General features: G+C 43.8%; 1 protein-coding gene across 7 annotated transcripts in view; it reads right to left on the bottom strand.

Moving 5' to 3' along the window:
- slc2a9l2 (solute carrier family 2 member 9, like 2) overlaps nt 1-22434 on the bottom strand; it is a 408559-nt gene that overhangs the window by 192570 nt on the left and 193555 nt on the right. For all 7 annotated transcript variants that reach the window (XM_059964824.1, XM_059964823.1, XM_059964828.1 and 4 more), the window contains one exon: nt 6973-7160. In XM_059964824.1, the coding sequence (XP_059820807.1) occupies nt 6973-7160 (188 nt within the window). The remainder of the gene's footprint in view (nt 1-6972; nt 7161-22434) is intronic.

The raw sequence follows: 22434 nt of genomic DNA, 5'->3' as shown, positions 1-22434 counted from the left end.
AGAAGAAAAAGTTTTTAAAAATTCTATAATATAGCCATCAGGACCAGGAGCTTTCCCTGAGTTCATTGATGAGATAGCCTCTCCTACTTCAGCCATAGAAATAGGAGCATCGACCAAGCTCCGATCTTCATCTGTCAGTTTAGGAATATTCAAATTGTTAAAAAAATTATCCATCATGGACAGATCGCCATCAAATTCTGATTGATATAAAGATTTATAAAAATATTGGAAAGTATTATTAATTTCTTTATGATCAGTAGTCAGATTACCGTCTTGTTTACGAATTTTAATAATTTGTCGCTTAGTCGAAATAGCTTTTAATTGGTTAGCTAACAATTTACCAGTTTGATCACTATGAATATAAAATTGAGCCCTGGTCTTAATTAATTGATTCTCAATTGAAGAAGATAATAATAAACTATGTTCCATTTGAAGCTCAACTCTCTTCTTATAGAGTTCTTTGGTAGGAGTCACGGAATAAATCTTATCAATTTCTTTAATTTTATACACTAATAAAGCAATATCTAAATATCTTTGTTTTCTTTTACCGACGGAATATGAGATAATTTGTCCACGGATAAAAGCCTTAAAAGAGTCCCAAAGTATTCCTCTGTCAATCTCTTCGGTATAGTTTGTTGAAAAAAACAAGTCAATTTGCTGTTTTATGAAGGTGATAAATTCTGGAGCTTGAAGCAAAGTAGCGTTAAGTCTCCAAGATCTAGTATTATTGAAAGAGTCCGAAATCTTGATAGATAACTTCAAAGGTGCATGATCCGAAATGGCAATAGAGTCATATTTACAATCAGTAATATCTGTTAATAAATGATGATCAATAAGGAAATAATCAATTCTAGAATAACTGTGATATACATGTGAAAAGAACGAAAATTCTTTATCTTTAGGGTTCAAAAACCACCATATTTCAGTAATTCCCGAATCAACCATAAAGGAATTAATAAGCAAGGCTGATCTATTCGGAAGAATTCGAATAGGTTTAGATCTATCCATCAAAGGATCCAGACAACAATTGAAATCTCCACCCATTATCAACATATATTCATTTAGATTAGGGAAGTAAATAAACATTTAAAAAATTCAGGGCAGTCAAAGTTTGGAGCATAAATATTAACTAGAACCACTTTTCGATTAAAAAGTGAGCCAGTTATCAACAAAAATATGCCCTGTGGATCAGAAATAATTTCATGATGTGTAAACGAAATTGAGGGGTCTATAAAAATAGACACACCCCTAATTTTGGCGGTACAATTCGAGTGAAATTGTTGACCCTTCCAGAACCTAAAAAAGCGTTGATTATCCTCCCTCCTAATATGGGTCTTCTGTGCAAAAATAATATTAGCATTTAGTCTATGGAATACTTTAAATATTTTTTTTACGTTTAATTGGATGATTTAAACCATTAGTATTCCAAGAAATAAAATTAATAGACTTGTCCATCATGCCAATATTAATTGTATATATCATAAAAGGTTAAAAAGACACATAACCCATAATTCAGGAAGAAGGAAAAATGATTCAGGAGCAACCAGAGAACATGACACTTCAACAATATTAATAATTTAAAGTCGGCCCATAAACTAAAAGCAAAAAAATAAAAAGCAAAAGCGTGAAAAAAGATCCCTACCCCCTCCCCCAAACCCACGAAAGAAAGCCAAGCGGCAAGCGCATAAACTAATACTAATATTACCCCCATTTTCAAGATGGCAGCTCCATGAAAAGAAAAAAAGAGGAACTATATAACACCCAGATATAAATACAGGGTTGTAAAAAGAAAGAATATTTATCAATCAAAATGAAAAAATAATATAATAAAGCAAAAGATCATTAATAAAAAAGGATAAACATTAAAGTTTAAAATAGTGTAAAATGCCTTTAAAAAAAAGATTCCATATTCAAATACAAGAAAATGACGTTTCAAAAACAAAGACTTATGGGAAGAAGAAACGACATTTTGAAAAATCCATATTACAGAATATAAATGTAAATTCTCCAATCTATTAAAAAAGGCCATCAAAATAGGATTAAAAAAGGATTCAATAATCACTACAATATGTAAAAAAAGGTCCAAAAATCCAAAACATTTGTCCCATTTTCAAATACAAGCAAATAAATGCTTACGGAAAGCAAAGTCTTATGGGAAGAAGAAACAACATCTTAAAAAATAAATCATTATTACAAAGTATTAACGTGTATATCCAATTCAGAGGAAAAAAAATTAAGAAAAAAGACATTATAGTAAAATTAGAAGAGCATCTATAAACCATGATAATAATAAAAAAAAAACCAGGTCTACAGACCACAGGAAAAAGCTATACCGCAGCTTCGTAAGTTAAAGCCCAAAACGAAATGGCATCTTCTCTCCAAAACTTCTTCAACATAACACATAGTTCAACTTGTACGAGAAGACCAATATTCTTCGACAAATTTCTTCGCTTCTTCCGGAGTATTAAAGAAGCGCTGACTGTCGTCACTCAACGTAATTCTGAGATTCGCTGGGTATCTTAAAGCTTGTTTAAGTCCAATCGAATGAATCACTGCCATCACCGGTTTAAAAGCAATTCTCGCCCTCATCACCTCGAATGAATAATCTTCAACAATACGAAACTTGTTGTTTCTGTGAGAAATCATACCTTTCTGACGAGCTAATCGGATTAAAAGCTCTTTCTCCTGAGGATAATGGAGGCGAACAATCACAGCTCGTGGCTTGTCTCTCGAGATCGAAAATCTTGAAACTCTGTGGGCACGATCAATAGTAGGTTTAGCCCGCAAAGCGTCCTCGCCAAAAATTTCCCACAATAAGTTAGAGAAATATTCAGTTAAGTCACCAGACTCAACATTTTCGGGAAATCCGATAATTCGCAAGTTTTGTCTGCGAGATCGATTTTCAAGATCGGTGATTTTAAACTTATTCTGCTCCACTATTTTAGCGGTCGACCGTACCTTCTTCTCTAAAGTTTCAATAGTACGTATTTTTTCACAAATTAACTTGTCAAGAGCCGCAAACTTTTCTTCATGCCGTTCAATATCTGTTGCCTGCGATTGAAGCTGGGTATCAAACGATCTAACGAATTCTTCAAGCTCAGACATTTTCGCAGTAAGCTTATTCTCCAGACTTGCGAGTTTAGTATCCAGTTTAGTATCCAGAAGACTGGAAATTGCCTCAAGAGATGGAGGGTCTTTAGACGATTTCTTAGATACAGACATTTTAAGTTTGAAAAGATTAAATCAAGTATTATTTTAGAAGAGAAGTAAATAGTAAATATCAACCCATATAATTAAGTACGAAAAGATTTGATTAAAGGGTGATTATAGTTTAAAAAATGAAGAGCGCCTAAAAGGCAAATGTCTACGTCGCCATCTTGAAACTCCGCCCTCAGTCTCAAAGGGAAATCTTGCCTGACAAATCCATCAGTGTTTTTCTCGGAAGTAACAAGCAGGGTGGACAAAGGAGAGGCAGTGGATGTCATTTACTTGGATTTTCTGAAGGCATCTGACAAGGTGCCACACATGAGGCTGCTTAACAAGATAAAATCCTATGGTATTACAGAGAAGATACTGGCATGGATAGAGGAGTGGCTCACAGGCAGGAGGCAGTGAGTGGAAATAAAGAGGGCCTTTTCTAGTTGGCTGCCAGTGACTAGTGGTATTCCCCAGGGGTCAGTATTGGGACAGCTACTTTTCACATTGTCAATGATTTAGATGATGGAATTGATGGTTTTGTGGCAGAGCTGGCAGATAGGTGGAGGGGTAGGTAATGCTGAGGAAGCATGCGATTGCAGAAGGACTTATACAAATTGGAAGAATGGGCAAAAGAGAGGCAGATGGAATACAGTGTTGGGAAATGAATGATTATGCATTTTGGTGAAAGGAACAATAGTGTAGACTATTATCCATATGGGGAGAAGGTTCAAATGACAGAAGTGCAAGACTCCCAGAACATTAATTTATAGTTTGAGTCTGTGGTAAAGAAAGCAAATGCAAGTGAAATAGAAAATAAAACCAAGGAGATAATGTTGAGGAATGTTCTGCTGCAGACTGCAATGGAGGCCAACTCAGTGGGTATATTTAAGGTGGAAGATGATAGATTACTGATTGTTCAAGGCATTAAAGGATATGGCAAGAAGACAGGGATTGAGTGGATCCCGGATCAGCCATGATGGAATGGCAGAGCAGACGCAATGGGCTGAATGGCCTAATTCTGCTCGGTTAGACCAAGTAACAGTTTAGGTGTATGCCAGTGTTTTTTTTTTTGAGAGCCCCTGTATGAGTCAGAATCAGAAAAAGATTTAACAGATTTATTATTACTGAGTATAAAGATAACACTGTGTGAATGTTTTGGATAACAATGCTTGGATAAATGTACTTTTAGAGCAGTATTTTTAATGGTATGTAATTTCCTTGACATATCTTGTGAAATGTTTTAATTTCCTGCTACATTCTTTGGTTTAGAGTGATTCCCACCTCTGAACAGGAAAGGAACACATACAGAGCTGTGCAGGACAGGAACAGGCCCTCAGTCCACCTTATCAGCACCAGGACGGGGATAGGCCCTCAGTCCACCGTATCAGCACCAGGACGGGAACAGGCCCTCAGTCCACCGTATCAACACCAGGACAGGAACAGGCCCTCAATCCATGGTATCAGCACCAGGACAGGAACAGGCCCTCAGTCCACCGTATCAGCACCAGGACGGGGATAAGCACTCAGTCCACCGTATCAGCACCAGGACGGGGATAGGCCCACAGTCCACCGTATCAGCACCAGGACAGGGATAGGCCCTCAGTCCACCGTATCAGCAGCAGGACGGGGATAGGCCCTCAGTCCACCGTATCAGCACCAGGACAGGAACAGGCCCTCAGTCCACCGTATCAGAACCAGGACAGGAACAGGCCCTCAGTCCACTGTATCAGCACCAGGACAGGGATAGGCCCTCAGTCCACCGTATCAGCACGAGGACAGGAACAGGCCCTCAGTCCACCGTATCAGCACGAGGACAGGAACAGGCCCTCAGTCCACCGTATCAGCACCAGGACAGGAACAGGCCCTCAGTCCACCGTATCAGCACCAGGACAGGAACAGGCGCTCAGTCCACTGTATCAGCACCAGGACAGGAACAGGCCCTCAGTCCACCGTATCAGCACCAGGACGGGGATAGGCCCTCAGTCCACCGTATCAGCACCAGGACGGGAACAGGCCCTCAGTCCACCGTATCAGCACAAGGACGGGGAAAGGCCCTCAGTCCACCGTATCAACACCAGGACAGGAACAGGCCCTCAATCCACGGTATCAGCACCAGGACAGGAACAGGCCCTCAGTCCACCGTATCAGCACCAGGACGGGGATAAGCACTCAGTCCACCGTATCAGCACCAGGACGGGGATAGGCCCACAGTCCACTGTATCAGCACCAGGACAGGGATAGGCCCTCAGTCCACCGTATCAGCAGCAGGACGGGGATAGGCCCTCAGTCCACCGTATCAGCACCAGGACAGGAACAGGCCCTCAATCCACCGTATCAGAACCAGGACAGGAACAGGCCCTCAGTCCACTGTATCAGCACCAGGACAGGGATAGGCCCTCAGTCCACCGTATCAGCACGAGGACAGGAACAGGCCCTCAGTCCACCGTATCAGCACCAGGACAGGAACAGGCCCTCAGTCCACTGTATCAGCACCAGGACAGGAACAGGCACTCAGTCCACCGTATCAGCCCCAGGACAGGGATAGGCCCTCAGTCCACCGTATCAGCACCAGGACAGGAACAGGCCCTCAGTCCACCGTATCAGCACCAGGGCAGGAACAGGCCCTCAGTCCACCGTATCAGCACCAGGACAGGAACAGGCGCTCAGTCCACTGTATCAGCACCAGGACAGGAACAGGCCCTCAGTCCACCGTATCAGCACCAGGACGGGGATAGGCCCTCAGTCCACCGTATCAGCACCAGGACGGGGACAGGCCATCAGTCCACCGTATCAGCACCAGGACAGGAACAGGCCCTCAGTCCACTGTATCAGCACCAGGACAGGAACAGGCACTCAGTCCACCGTATCAGCACCAGGACGGGGATAGGCCCTCAGTCCACCGTATCAGCACCAGGACGGGGACAGGCCATCAGTCCACCGTATCAGCACCAGGACAGGAACAGGCCCTCAGTCCACCATATCAGCACCAGGACATGAACAGGCACTCAGTCCACCGTATCAGCTCAAGCCACAATACCATTGACCAGGATGTGCAATTCCTTTCAGTAAAACTTTCAACTCACTCTCCTTGTCACCTTTCCCTCCTCAGTTTCAGTCATAATGATGTTGCTGCTGTATGGGGTGGTGGTGTTTTATGATGACTCCACAACAAAGAAGCTGTTTTCAGTGGTGCCTCACCCCACTTCTTTCAGAGTGCAAATTGATTCTAGACATTTTCCAATAATTTCAAAATTTTTGAGGAAGATTCAATTTGGTACCAGTGAAAAACACAGTAATGTTGTAGCTTATTCAAAACTGGTGAAGTTGGCTAGATTTTTAAAAATTTGGCATTAAACGAAGCTCCCCTTCAACTCTTCCCATACTGGCATTTATGACTTTTTCCTGCCAAAGAATGCAGGTTTGCCTATTTAAACGAGCTTAATTGTTTAAAAAAATGTCAAACAAAACTTTTGTTTAAACAAACTGTTAAATAATGGCCACCCAGCTACCCTCTTAGGTGTACCAGAAGCATGTTAATACACATTCACTGTGAGGGTGGTTGGGAGAAGTCACTTCCCTTGCAGTCTGTGAAGCCAGTTGAAGCTTCCTCCCTGCACTTTTGCATTGCTAGATAGGTCTATTATCCATGGATTTGGCTTGATTCATATCCTGCCCAACTCAGGCTGACATTAGCTATATACAGTTACCTCTATGTGCTCCTTGCTACTTACTGTACATGTTACATGCTAGCAATAAAACATACTTTACACTTACAGCATTCAACCCACAAAGTTGGTAGCAGGCCATGATGACAACAACTGTGATGACTTGCCACCGTACACACTTCTTTCGAAGTAGGTCTAAGACTGAAACCAAGTGGATTTCGCTCTGGAGTTTTCTCTCTGACAAGGCTTCCTCCAGTTCCTCAGTGACATCTTCCTTCCCATAAAAGACTTGAAATGCTACAAAAAATGGTTGAATTGGTCAGTTTTATAATCGCATAAAGGGTTTCAACAGAACTGAAATCAAGAATGTTTGGATTTTACATTTGCTAACAAAAGGGAAATTTCACTCGCCTGGGTGATATTTAAGTCCTCATTAACACAAGGCCACAGTATATCTCATCTTCTATTGGATATATTATGGTCACCATCATGATTGTCATCATTATGAGTTGCATCATGTTACATAGGTGATCATGGTCTTCTATGACCATGATTGTTCTTGGCAAAGTTTTCTACAGACGTGGCAATGGCCTTCTTCTGGGCAGTGTCTTTACAAGATGGGTGACCCCAGCCATTATCAATATTCTTCAGAGACTGTCTGCGGTCACATAACCAGGGCTTGTGATATGTACCAATGGCCTATATAACCATCTTGACCAAGGGTGAACAACAAGCTAGCGGAGAGGAAGAGCACCTTACACTTCCTTTGGCAGAGACGTATCTCCACACTACCACCCATTGGTATGTAGTGCCCACTGGAAATACCGTGAAAGTTTTATTTTGATCATGTCACTATACGTTTTCTGTTATTGTATGTTACATAGTAAATCATGCTATCAGTAGACACACAGATTCGCAGGCCATTGCTGCTGAAATGAGGGACATGTTAAATCATTCTGACGGAGACTTTGTTTTTTTTCTAAAGTTTTCCTTTGTTTCTACACCTGTAATTAAACAGATGAACACAGTTAATGCTCTATTCCAGGGTTCACCAACATTTTTTGCACTGCGGACCAGTTTATTATTGACAATATTCTTGCGGACCGGCCAATGGGGGGTGGGGGGGGGGGGTGTTAATCACGACCGGAATATAGGTGATAAGTCAACTATAAGTAACTTATAAGTGGCTAATACACACAATTTCGTTTCTAAAAGGGTTTGCCTAACGAATTCAATATTAAACACACAGCGCATATTTTCCTCACATGAATATAGTGATAAGTCAATTATAAGTCACTTATAAGTCAATAGCATCATAACATTTTAAGTAAGTTTGGATATTAAACACATAGCGCATATTTTCCTTGTATGAACATATGAAATCATTGCAACACACCAATATCGCTGAATCAGTGGGAGCCCTGGGCTTGTTTCCCTGCAACCAGATGGTCCCATTGAGGGTTGATGGGAGACAGTGATACTCGAAGGGGGTTCCTTATGTCCAGTCTATTCCACAATTTAGTTTTTGTTGCATTCATTGCAGAAAACGCCGCTTCGCAGAGATATGATGTTGGAAATGGAAGCAACGTTTTCTGTGCTTTTGTAGCTATCTCAGGATATTCAGCCTTGACTTTGATCCAGAATGCTGGCAGAGATGTTACGTCAAGCAAACTTTTCAGCCACCGTCATTTTCAAGCTCGAGGAGTTGACCTTCTTCCCGCGCTGACATGGATGATTCACCGGGGACATTCACAAATGGGTCACGATTCCATTCCTTTGTATGTCTTGGGTTATTTGTGGTTGGGAAGTAACACTCGAATTGTCGACAGCAAAGATAGGTGATCGCACGCCAGCTGTGAGAAGGACGGTGCAGCCTCAATCTCTCCCAAGATCCCAGCTAATGTTGGGAACATATCAAATATGCCCCTGTCCTCTCGCTGTCTCCACAGTTCTAGTTTGGCTTTGAAAGCAGATACTTTATCTGCTAACTTGAAGACAGTTGTCATTCTCCCCTGAAGTAACAAATTGAGTTCATTGAGCAGATTGAAGGTGTCACACAGTTTTGCTATCCACTCCTCATCACTGAAGTGTGCTGCCAGTGGTGACTTCTTTCCTGAAAGAAATCTCTGTAGCAGCTCTCTTAACTCAAAAACCCTGGCCAGGGCATTCCTCCTTGATAGCCACCTGACTTCAGTGTGTAAGGGAAGACGTTTGTGCTCTGCATCCATTTCCTCGCAAAGCTGCTCAGACGTGAGTTAAGGGCTTTAGCTTTGATGTGATTGATAACTTCAACAATGTCACTCAATATGCTCTTCAGATCAGGTGACATTTTTCAGCTCGCCAGCATTTCCCTGTGTAGACTGGCATTCAGGAGCAACCTCTTTGACTTGGGTAGTGAAACCAGACAGCCGTCCAGTCATTGCTGCAGCTCAGTCTGTACATATTCCAACACAGAATGCCCAGTCCAGTTTGCCTGACATGTAACCATATAACCATGTAACAATTACAGAATGGAAACAGGCCATCTCAGCACTTCTAGACCGTGCTGAACGCTTACTCTCACCTAGTCCTACCGACCTGCACTCAGCTCATAACCCTCCATTCCTTTCCTGTCCATATACCTATCCAATTTTACTTTAAGTGACAATATCGAACCTGCCTCTACCACTTCTACTGGAAGCTTGTTCTACACAGCTACCACTCTCTGAGTAAAGAAATTCCCCCTCATGTTACCCTTAAACTTTTGCCCCCTAACTCTCAACTCATGTCCTCTTGTTTGAATCTCCCCTACTCTCAATGGAAAAAGCCTATCCACGTCAACTCTATCTATCCCCCTCATAATTTTAAATACCTCTATCAAGTCCCCCCTCAACCTTCTATGGTCCAAAGAATAAAGACCTAACTTGTTTAATCTTTCCCTGCAACTTAGGTGCTGAAACCCAGGTAACATTCTAGTAAATCTTCTCTGTACTCTCTCTATTTTGTTGACATCTTTCCTATAATTCGGTGACCAGAACTGTACACAATACTCCAAATTCGACCTTACCAATGCCTTGTACAATTTTAACATTACATCCCAACTCCTATACTCAATGCTCTGATTTATAAAGGCCAACATACCAAAAGCTTTTTTCACCACCCTATCCACATGAGATTCCACCTTCAGGGAACTATGCACCATTATTCCTAGATCACTCTGCTCTACTGCATTCTTCAATGCCCTATCATTTACCATGCATGTCCTATTTGGATTATTCCTACCAAAATGTAGCATCTCACACTTATCAGCATTAAACTCCATCTGCCATCGTTCAGCCCACTCTTCTAACTGGCCTAAATCTCTCTGCAAACTTTGAAAACCTACATCATTACTACCTTAGTATCATTTGCATACTTACTAATCCAATTTACTACCCCATCATCCAGATTATTAATGTATATGACAAACAACATTGGACCCAGTACAGATCCCCGAGGCACACCACTGTTCACCAGCCTCCAACCTGACAAACAGTTATTCACCACTACTCTCTGGCATCTCCCATTCAGCCACTGTTGAATCCATTTTACTATTTCAATATTAATACCTAACGATTGAATCTTCCTAACTAACCTTTCGTGCGGAAGGCTATTCAAAGACTTGAATTGTTCTGCCCCAGTTGTGTTAGTTGGTAGCAGCAGTGCACACAACATATCTTGTGCACATCGTCTTGAAATATATATCACAGATAAACCAGCAGTATTGCCTTGTTGTTGACATTGGTAGACTCCTCGACCTGGATGGCATACCATGGTGACTCGTTAAGCCGTTCCAACAGCTGTGCTTCGATGTCCTCCGCTATGTCATTGATTCTCCTTGAAACTGTGGTAGCTGAAAGAGAAACCTGTGCCATCTTCTTAGCTGCAGCTTCTCCCAACAGTTCATGGCACGTGTCCTTGGCAGCAGGCAGAATCAATTCTCCACCAACAGTGAAAGGCTTCTTAGCCTTAGCAATACGGCTAGCCACAAAGTACGATGCTCTCAGAGCAGCAGCATTTGTGGAGGTGGTGGCTCTCAGCACTTGCTTCTGTCCCACTTGCTCACGTTTCTTCCGCTCAAAAAATTCAACGGGTTTGTTTTTAAGTTCAGGGTGCTTGGACTCAAGGTGCCGAAGCAGTTTTGAGGGCTTCATTGCCTCATTATACAGCGTGCGAGTCACCGGTCGCATTAAAGCTATATTTTATGTCTGACTCGTCATATTTTCTGTTGAAGGAAGCTTCCTTTTTTTTGCAGTCTCGGCCTCAGCTGTCTCTGCATTATCATCATCGTTAGGCCTTTTATGTCCCCTACCACCTCTTCCAAAGAAACTCTCGAGCGACATTTGTTTTTCACTCATCGAGTAGTTGTAGGTTAATGACCTACTGATGACCTTGCATGGGTAATGACCTTGTGTGTGTTCAAGTTCAACAGTCGGTGCAACAGGCAAAGAGGAAAGGTGCAGCTGACTCATATAATTTCATATCGTCAGATCATATCATTTCCTCGGGGCCCAGTAACATAAGCTTTGCAGCCTGGAACCGGTCCGCAGCCCAGTGGTTGGGGACCACCGCTCTATTCCAACAGCATAACAACCCTAAACAAAGAATGAGTCGTTTCTCTGGAAAACAATATTTTGATTTACAATCCACTCAAATGATAGTCAGCCATCAGTTTTTGTGCACTTTTAAAGTATCACACGCTCTTAACTATAGATAAGTGTGACAGTTTGCAAATTGAAACATGGGTGTTTCATCATCAGACTGTGCCCAGCTTATTTTCCCCACTGATTGTGGCTACCACTTGGATTTCTGTTTTAGATTAACATACATCCATGTAAATATTGGTTACATCAAGTAGAACACGCTAGTGCTGAAGAGAATGCAGAAGGCATTGAATAGCATGTTGGAGCATTTCAGTTTTGAGAAGGGACTGCTGAAGTTAGGTCCATTTTCTTTGCAGTGGAGGAACTGAGGGGACTGAGGAATATAAAATTTTGAAGGCTATAGATAAGGTGAACAGCAGGAAACTTTTCCCATTACTAGAGTTGAATAAAAGTAGTGGACCGAGATTTCCAGTAAGAAATTTGAGAGGGCAGGTAGTCTGAAGAGCACTTTTTCACCCAGAGAGTGGTGAGTTTCCTTTCAAAGGCCTCTTCTAAGTGATCTTCCCATGGGACTGTCAGCTCCAGCACCACCACCTGCTTCGTAGACTCAGACACAAGGACAATGTCTGGTCGTGGGGTGGTGGCTGTGATATTGTTGGGGAACATTAGCTGCTGTTTGAGGTCCACCAACAGTTGCCAGTCTCTTGCAGAGGTCAGGATGCCTGCAGATGTTCTTTTGGCTGCTCCCCAGTTCTGACAAAGGCAATGGTCAGCTTAGAGGGACGGGACCGCTTTGCCCACTCAACTTCTGTGCTGATGGCTTCAGTGATGGTCTTCAGGACCTGATCATGCCTCCATCGGTACCGTCCCTCACCAAGTGCCCTTGTGCAGCCGCTGAGGCTGTGTTCCAGGGTTCCTCACTTGGAACACAGTGGGCACGCTGATGACTCTGCTTTGCCCCATGTGTGCAGCTTTGATGGGCTTGGAAGCACATCGAACTCTGCTTGAATGATAAATTGGATGCGGTATGGTTCGGCTTTCCAAAGCTCAGCCCAGGTCACTTTCCTCTCCACTGCAATCTCCCATCTTGTCCAAGCTCCCTGTTGCTTCATTCCCACGGCCTTGCAGGTTCTCCTCTCCTCCACTGCTGCTCTCACCTCCTCCTGAACTAGGCGAAGCCTTTCCTTCCCTCTGATGGTGTCCATTTGAGGAGTTGGAAAGGATCCTGGCCCAGCTCGGCCTCCTGTGATACAGCCTTACCTCTGCTTCCTGAACACCCAGGCTTTGAACTTCCCAGGTAGGCCAGACTTGTCCTCGGATTTCAGCCAGCCATCCAACTCAGTGCAGATTGCCTGAATGGATGTCAGGGCCCTTGGAGAGCTGTCAGAAACCTTACCTCTCTCGATTGGTTTTTCTGTGATGGTTGGGATGGCTGTGTCCAAGATGCTGAACCAGAACTTGTTCTCCACCTTGCCTTTCCTCAGCACCATTGATCTTGCTTTGGCTGCTTTGAAACGCATCCGGGCCCACTCCACCAGCTTTTCGAGCCCCTGCAGAATCCACCGGCAGCCGGGGACTGATTCTGTGGTGATTGAGAGGTCGTCCATGAAAGCCCTGACGGGTGGTTGCCGTTGAGCAGAATTCATTCTGGGCCCTCTGCACTCTGGTTCAGCAGACTTAGTGAGCATGTCCATGGCTAGGGAGAACAGTGTCACTGAGATAGTGCACCCTGTGATGATGCCGATCTCCACCTTGTGCCAGCTTGACGTAATTGTTCCTGAAGATACCCTCATCCCGTAGCTGCTGTAATAATCAGCGATAAGGTCTCTGATTCTGTTAGGGATGTGATATGTGGTCAGTGTGAGCCGCACCAGCTTGTATGGAATGAAGCCATATGCATTTGCCAGGTTGGGCCGTAACACTGACAGGTAGTAATGCATTTACCAAGGTCCCTAGAGATAGGATTCAAAATTGGCTACTGTGACCGGTTGTGTTTCACAGAGATAATTTCTGAGACCTCTACTATTTGTGACATTTTATGCAGGTGGACTGATTAGTAAGCTTGCAGAAGACACAGAAATCCCATTACCTGATTTCATATGTGTGAAGTTCACTGTGATCTTGGTGTGTAAGCCTCTAATTCCCTGATAGTGAACAGGGAGGAGCATGGCATATTTGCTTTTATCAGACAGGGCATAAAGTATAAAGGCTGGAAAGATACATTGCAGCAGTGGAAAACTGGTTAGATTACATTTCAAAAATTGTACACGGTTCTGGTCAGGTCACTGCATTGGAGTGTTTTGAGAGGGTGCAAGTGGTTCACCAGAAAGTTGCTGAGATAGAGAAGGTGGACAAATGCGATGAACTATATGTAAATTGCAGTCTGACATAAAGCTACAAAGTGGATAAAGGTGAACATAGAGATGCTGCAACTCTCCCTCATGATTGTTGGTGATTGCAAATCAAATTCCACATCACCTTGAGAAGCATCTGTGGTGGGTGGGGGCTGAGGGGGAGGAATTAGCAATATTGCTGGTTGAAGCTCTGTAAGAAGATACCAATGTCTTGGCCCAGCATGAGGACAGTATCTAGGCAGGATGTGTGTGTGTGTGTGTGTGTGTGTGTGTGTGTGTGTGTGTGTGTGTGTGTGTGTGTGTGTGTGTGTGTGTGTGTGTGTGTGTGAGTGTGTGTGTGTATGTGTGTGTGTGTGTGTGTGTGAGTGAGTGAGTGAGTGAGTGAGTGTGTGTGTGTGTGTGTGTGTGTGTGTGTGTGTGTGTGTGTGTGTGTGTGTGTGTGAGTGAGTGTGAGAGTGAGTGTGTGTGTGTGTGAGTGAGTGAGTGAGTGAGTGTGTGTGTGTGTGTGTGTGAGTAAGTGTGTGTGAGAGTGAGTGAGTGTGTGTGTGTGAGTGAGTGAGTGTGTGAGTGAGAGAGAGAGAGTGTGTGAGTGTGTGAGTGAGTGTGAGTGTGAGTGTGTGTGAGTGTGTGTGAGTGTGTGTGTGTGAGAGTGTGTGTGTCTGTGTGAGAGTGTGTGTATGTGAGTGTGTGAGTGTGTGAGTGAGTGTGTGTGTGTGTGTGTGTGAGTGTGTGAGTGTGCGAGTGTGTGAGTGTGCGAGTGTGTGTGTGTGTGTGTGTGTGTGTGTGAGAGTGAGTGTGTGTGTGTGAGAGTGAGTGTGTGTGTGTGAGAGTGAGTGTGTGTGTGTGAGTGAGTGAGTGAGTGAGTGAGTGAGTGAGTGTGTGTGTGTGAGTGAGTGTGTGAGAGTGAGTGAGTGTGTGTGAGAGAGAGTGTGTGAGTGAGAGAGAGAGAAAGAGAGAGAGTGTGTGTGAGTGTGTGAGTGTGAGTGTGTGAGTGTGTGAGTGTGTGAGTGTGTGAGTGTGTGAGTGTGTGAGTGTGTGTGTGTGTGTGTGTGTGTGTGTGTGTGTGTGTGTGTGTGTTGTTGACTCTGGGCTGTCATAATGAACTGCTGCCTCCAATTTCTCCAATGGAATCAGAATCATGCTTAAAATGACTGGAAGATGTGAACTTTTTTGAAGCAGCAGGACAATGCAATACATTAAAAACTATAAATTAATATCCATTGACCTGGCACAGATACAGATGACCTAGTTTATTAAGCCCAGGGGGAGACCACAGCTTCACATCTTTATTGAACAAGTTCTCCAAATGATTGATTGGCTTAACTTACTGTGGGGTGGAGTGTGTTATTAAGGTTCTTTATAATATGCGGCCACATGGCTTGATATTGGTCTGGGAAGAAAAATTGAGATCAGCAGTTGAGAGGCAAAATTGGGGAGTGGTTCCAAAAGAAAGTCAGCGGGAGGTCAAGTGGAATAAGCAGGAGATGGAGTTGACACAGATCTAACAACTGTGTGCTGAAGGTCAGGAGCAGCAGGAGTTACAAGTTGTGAGGGATGTGGGGTCTCCTGGGCAACATTATGAATAACATAGTTAGAAATTGAGTAATAATTCAATTAATATATAGATATAGGACAAAGAATAATGCAAGTTACTGAATCCTTGAAACCTAACATGTTCTAGCGCTTATCAATCACAAGTTGTTATCAATTATTTTGATACAAAATCAGATCAACGGTTTAGATTCAACAGGAGAAACATATCCATGAAATGGAAGGGATATGATGTTCATGCAACAAAACTGTAAATTGTGGTGATATTTTCATTATTAGAGAAAATGCTTTGTTTCAGAGTCATTAACTGCACCACGTTCACAAACCAATCTGTACTAAAGATTTAATACAGAATCTCAAATGTTAAACTTGGCCAACACATTTATGATTTATCATCTGATTGCATAATCAATATATCATTTTCTTGTTTCATTTCTGAATGTCTGCTGCGAGAAAATATACATCAATTAACTGCAGGAGACTGAGACTAACAGTTGGCAGGAAATATCACAAGAAAATTATGGTGGGAAAATATCAGGAAGTATATTCTCCTCTGTCCTCAAGGACGTAACACGTAGGAGAAGCAGTGTCAATAATGGTGCAGATATCATAAATATAATTACTAAAAGTTGTCTACAGCTGGCTTGTGGCCATTCTGATTTGCCTATAAAAGAAATAGGGCTAGATTTATTGGGTAAATATCAATGTAATCTGAGTAAAAGAGTAGTGTAACATCCATAGAGTGTTTCTCACAATCAACCTGATATCCAAATCATGGGGCAACTTACAGGTAACAGTCTCTACCCACCTCTTTTAAGTTTACTGATGTGACTGTAAGTTCCCAGCACATGCACCAAGGAGAGACCATGTGAAAAAAAAATGTAAGGTGGGTTGGTTAGTTAGATCCAGGATAAGGAAGTGTACAAAAGAACATCTTTAAGAAATAGACGGAAAGGAACAAAAAATTCTGCAAGTGTCCAGAGAGTGCATAATCATGAATACCTTTTGATGTCAGTGATTCAGGTAATGGAATGCATGGGCTATTACAAGGTTGGATTTTAGGAGAATGTAATCAGAAATCTAGTTTGGGTACTGTAGACGAAAAAATATTTTTTAAAATTTTCTCTGGATGAGGACATTTCTGGCAGGAGTCATTTTTACTTGCCCTCACAGAATTATTGCATTCTTTCTGGTGAGGGTACCTTCAAAGAGATGTTGGGTAGGAAGTCCAAGGATTGACAATGAATGAATGGCAATAGGTGAACTTGTGTTAGAGAAGGGAGACAGAAGTTAAGGTGGGTTTCCTTCCATTACTGTGAGTGGTGTAGGGAGAATGGGTGCAGGCTCAGTGGTGTTTACTACATGTCAGATCTGGGAGACCTCCAATCATCCCAATAACTGCATATGCCTGAAGTGCATCCAGCTGTAGCTCCTTATAAAATGTATTGGAGGACCGGAGTTGCAGCTGGATGACCTTCAACTCATACAGGAGAATGAGGATGGATATAGATAGGAGCCACAGGGAGCTCTCACGTGGGGTTCCAGGTGGCTGTTAACATGTGACAGTGGCCACACCCCGGCACACAGCTTTAACAGGGTGAGGGCAGCCAGCAGGCCTCATACCCCTGTGAGATAGGGACATGCCTGCCCTAGCATGCGAAGTCAGCTCTGGCAGAATGGGTGACTGAGATCTAGTGAGATCCAACAGCTAGGAAGGTGGTTCTGCAATGCTCCATGGAGAGCGAAAGGGCATGATAAGGCATAGAAGTTGTCATGGTCAATCACTGCAACCAAGACCTCAACTTGTGACGACCATTGGACCTGGACTTTCAAGGTCAAGGATCAGAACTGCCCCAGTGTCTTGGCTTTTCCACTTTTAAAAGTTCTCCCGCACAAGTCTCCTGTCATCGTTGGATATAACAGACAACTAACACAGGGAGATAGTCAGGAAGCAGGTAGCTGGTGACAGTCAGACACTGTAGAGTATCTCTGAAATTGATGTCTTCAATAATAGGCAACTGTGAATACAGTTGGGGTGGTGGGGGGGAAAGCAACCCACGAGGGGAAAGTTCTCCAGCACTGAGTACAGGTCTGAGGCTCAGAAGGGAATGAGAAAGGAAAAGAGTGCAGTGGTGACAGGGAATTCAGTAATTAGTAGAGGAAACAGGAGATTCTGTGGACGTGAAAGAGACAATCGGATGGTATGTTGGCTCCCAACTGTCAGGGTCTGGGTGCTTCAGATCGGATGCACAGCTTCCTAGAGGGTGGCCGTGACTGAATTATCCCCACAATCAACATCCTAGGGCTCTCTGTTAACCAAAACTTCAACTGGACCAGCCACAAAAATTCAGAAAGTCAGAAGTTGGGTCCTGCAGTGAGTGACTCACTTCTTTAAACCCCAAGGCTTTTTCACCATACTAATACTAGGAAGTATTCCTGAAAAATTGTGATCTTCAGGACAAAGGATCAGGACTTTCAGGACTGAAGGATCTTCAGGACTCGTCTCCACCTACCTGCCTTTTCCACATAACCCTTAGATCCCCTACTATGCAAAAATCTATCCAGCCTTGTCTTCAAGCAACACACACAACATGCTGGTGGAACACAGCAGGCCAGGCAGCATCTATAGAGAGAAGCGCTGTCGACGTTTCGGGCCGAGACACTTCAGCAGGACTAACTGAAAGGAAAAATAGTAAGAGATTTGAAAGTAGGAAGGGGAGGGGGAATGCAAAATGATAGAGGACCGGAGAGGGTTGGGTGAAGCTAAGAGCTGGAAAGGTGATTGGCAAAAGGGATACAGAGCTGGAGAAGGGAAAGGAACATGGGACGGGAGGCCTAGGAAGAAAGAAAGAGGGAGGAGCAGGGAGATGGAGAACAGGCAGAATGATGGGCAGAAAGAGAGAAAAGGGGGGGGGGAATAAATCAGGGATGGGTAAGAAGCGGAGGGGCATTAACGGAAGTTGGAGAAGTCAATGTTCATGCCACCAGGTTGGAGGCTACCCAGACAGAATATAAGGTGTTGTTCCTCCAACCTGAGTGTGGCTTCATCTTGACATTAGAGGAGGCCATGGATAGACATATCAGAATGGGAATGGGACGTGGAATGAAAATGTGTGCCACTGGGAGATCCTGCTTTTTCTGGCGGACTGAGCGTAGGTGTTCAGCGAAACGGTCTCCCAGTCTGCGTCGGCTCTCACCAATATATAAAAGGCCACACCGGGAGCACCGGACGAAGTATACCACACCAGCTGACTCAAGGGGTGAAGTGTCGCCTCACCTGGAAGGACAGTCTGGGGATCTGAATGGTGGTGAGGGAGATGTAGCACTTGTTCCACTTACAAGGATAAATGCCAGGAGGGAGATTGGTGGGAAGGGATTGGGGGGGACGAATGGACAAGGGAGTCGCGTAGGGAGCGATCCCTGCAGAAAGCAGAAAGAGGGGAGGAAGGAAAGATGTGCTTGGTAGTGGGAGCCCATTGGAGGTAGCGTAAGTTATGGAGAATTATACATTGGATCCAGACGTTGGTGGGGTGGTAGGTGAGGACAAGGGGAACCCTATTCCGAGTGGGGTGGCAGGCGGATGGGGTGAGGGCAGATGTGTGGGAAATGGGAGAGATGCGTCTGAGAGCAGAGTTGATGGTGGAAGAAGGGAAGCCCCTTTGTTTAAAAAAGGAAGACATCTCTTTCATCCTGGAATGAAAAGCCTCATCCTGAGAGCAGATGCAGCGGAGACGGTGAAATTGTAAGAAGGAGATGGCATTTTTGCAAGAGACAGGGTGGGAAGAGGAATAGTCCAGGTAGCTGTGAGAGGCAGTGGGCTTATAGTAGATATCGGTAGTTAAGCCGTCTCCAGAGATGGAGATAGAAAGATCAAGAAAGGGGAGGGAGGTGTCAGAAATGGACCAGGTGAATTTGAGGGCAGAGTGAAAGTTGGAGGCAAAGTTAATGAAGTCAATGAGTTCAGAATGCGTGCAGGAGGCAGCGCCAATGCAGTCATCGATGTAGCGAAGGAAAAGAGGAACGGATATCCATATAGGCTTGGAACATGGACTATTCCATGTAGCCAACAAAAAGGCAGGCATAGCTGGGACCCATGCGGGTGCCCTTGGCTACACCTTTGGTTTGGAGGAAGTGGGAGGAGCCAAAGGAGAAATTATTAAGAGTAAGAACTAATTCCGCTAGATGGAGGAGAGTGGTGGTAGAAGGGAAATGGTTAGGTCTAGAATCCAAAAAGAAGCAAAGAGCTTTGAGACCTTCCTAGTGGGGGATGGCGGTATATAGGGACTGGACGTCCATGGTGAAAAAAAGGCGGTGGGGGCCAGGGAACTTAAAATTATTGAAAAATTCAAAACGTGAGAAGTGTCACAAACATAGGTGGGAAGGGATTGAACAAGGGGGGATAAAACAGTGTCAAGGTATGCAGAAATGAGTTTGATGGGGCAGGAGCAAGCTGAGACAATGGGTCTACCTGGACAGGCAGGTTTGCAGATCTTGTGTAGGAGGTAGAAACTGGAAGTGCAGGGTGTGGGAACTATGAGGTTGGTGGCAGTGGATGGGAGATTTCCAGAGCTGATAAGGTTGGTGATGGTGAGGAGACAGTGGCCTATCTTCAATATATTTACTGAGGTAGCCTCCACTACTTTATTGGGCAGAGAATTCCACAGATTCACCACTCTCTGGAAAAAGCAGTTCCTCCTCATCTCCATCCTAAATCTATTCCAAATCTTGAGGCTATGTTCCCTAGTTCTAGTCTCACTTATCAGTGGAAACAACTTTCCTGGCTCTATCTTATCTATCCCATTCATAATATGTTTCTATAAGATCTCCTCTCATCCTTCTGAATTCCAGCGAGTACAGTCCCAGGCAACTCAATCTCTCCTCATAGTCTAACCCCCTCATCTCTGGAATCAACCTGGTGAACCTCCTCTGCACCACCTCCAAAGCTAGTATATCCTTCCTCAAGTAAAGAGACCAGAACTGCATGCAGTACTCCAGGTGTGGCCTCACCAGTACCCTGTACATTTGCATCATAACCCCTGCTCTTAAATTCAATCCCTCTAGCAATGAAGGCCAACATTCCATTTGTCTTCTTGATAGCCTGCTGCACCTGCAAACCAACCTTTTGTGATTCATGCACAAGCACTCCCAAGTCCCTCTGCTCAGCAGCATGCTGCAATTTCTTACCATTTAAATAATAATCTGCTCTTTCATTTTTCCTTCCAAAGTGGTGACCTCGCATCTACCAATATTGTACTCCATCAGCCAGACCCTTGCCCACTCACTTAAGCTGCTTATATCTCTCTGCAGACTCTCCGTATCTTCTGCACAATTTGCTTTTTCCACTCAATTTAGTATCGTCAGCAAACTTAGATACACTACACTCGGTCTCCTCTTCCAGATCATTAACGTCGGTCATGAATAATTGCAGGCCCAGCACCAACTGCTGCAGCACACCACTCACCACTAATTTCCAACCAGAGTAACACCCATGTATCCCAACTCTCTGCTTTCTATTAGTCAACCAATTCTCCATCCATGCTAATACATCACCCTCAACTCTGTGCATCCTTATCTTATGAATGTGTTTTATGTGACACCTTATGCGTGTCTTCTGGAAATCTAAGTAAATAATGTCCATCTGTCCCCCTCTATCCACTGTGCTCATTATATCCTCAAAGAACTCCAGTAAGTTTGTCAAACAGGATCTGCTTTTGCTCAATCCATGTTGCGTCTGTTTGATGGATCCATTTCTTTCCAGATGCCTCGCTATTTCTTCTTTAACGATAGCTTCAAGCATTTTCCCAACTACAGATGTTAAACTAACTGGCCTATAGTTACCTGCCTTTTGCCTACACCCTTTTTTGAACAGAGGCATGACATTCACCATCTTCCAATCTGCCGGGACCTGCCCAGAGTCCAGAGAATTTTGGTAAATTATCAGCAAAGCCTCTACTATAACCTCTGCCATTTCTATCAGTACCCTGGGATGCATTCCATCAGGACCAGGGACTTGTCTATCTTTAGGCTCAGCACAACCTCTTTAGTGACACTCTAAAATCAGTCTAACACTTCCTTTCTAAATACACTCTCCATTTTTCTTTCGTTGTGCTTATCCAAGGGTTTCTTAAATAGCGCAAATGTATCTTCCTCTACCACCACCCCTGGCAAGGCCTTCCATGCACTTTCTTCTCTCGAGGTAAAGAACTTAGCTCTGACCACCCTCCTAAACTTTCCTCCAATCGCCTTAAAACTATGCATATTAGCCATTTCCACCCTGAAAAAAAGTCTCTGACTATCCACTCTATCAATGCTCCTTATCATCTTATGCACCTCCATCAAGTCACCTCTCATCCTTCTTCACTTCAAAAAGAAAAGCCCTCGCTCACTCAACCTATCCTCATGACACATACCCTCTAATCTAGGATAAACCTCCTCTGCACTCTTTCTAATGATTCTACATCCTTCAATGAGGCAAGCAGAACTGAACACCATATTGCAAGTGTGGTTTAACCAGCCTGTTACAGAGTTGTAACATTATCTTGCGGTTCTTGAACCCAATCCACTGACTAATGAAGGCCAACACACCATTTACCTTCTTAACCAACTATCAACTTGCGTGGCAACTTTGCGTTATCTCTGGACATCAACCCCAAGATCCCTGTGTTCTTCACAAGGCTAAGAATCCTGCCACTCTACCTTCAAATTCAACCTTCCACATGAATCACTTCACAATTCTCTGGATTGAACACCATCTGCCACTTCTCAGCCCAACTCTGCATTGTATCTATATCCTATAGTATCCTACGACAACCTTCTGCACCATCCACAACAGCATCAAGTTGTGACTTCTGCGTACATACTAACCCACCCTTCCACTTCCTCATCCAAGACATTTATAAAAATCACAATGAGCAGAACAGATCCCTGTGGAACAGCACTGGCCACTGATCTCCAGGCAGAATACCCTCCACCTACTACCACCCTACTGCTTTCTATGTGCAAGCCTATTCTGAACGCACACAGCCAAATTCCCTTGGATCCCAT

This window comes from Hypanus sabinus, chromosome 3, assembly GCF_030144855.1.
Source record: "Hypanus sabinus isolate sHypSab1 chromosome 3, sHypSab1.hap1, whole genome shotgun sequence".
NCBI classification, from domain to species: Eukaryota; Metazoa; Chordata; class Chondrichthyes; order Myliobatiformes; family Dasyatidae; genus Hypanus; species Hypanus sabinus.
The sequence above is the reverse complement of the archived record's forward strand: the minus strand, read 5'-3'. Positions and strand labels throughout refer to the sequence as shown.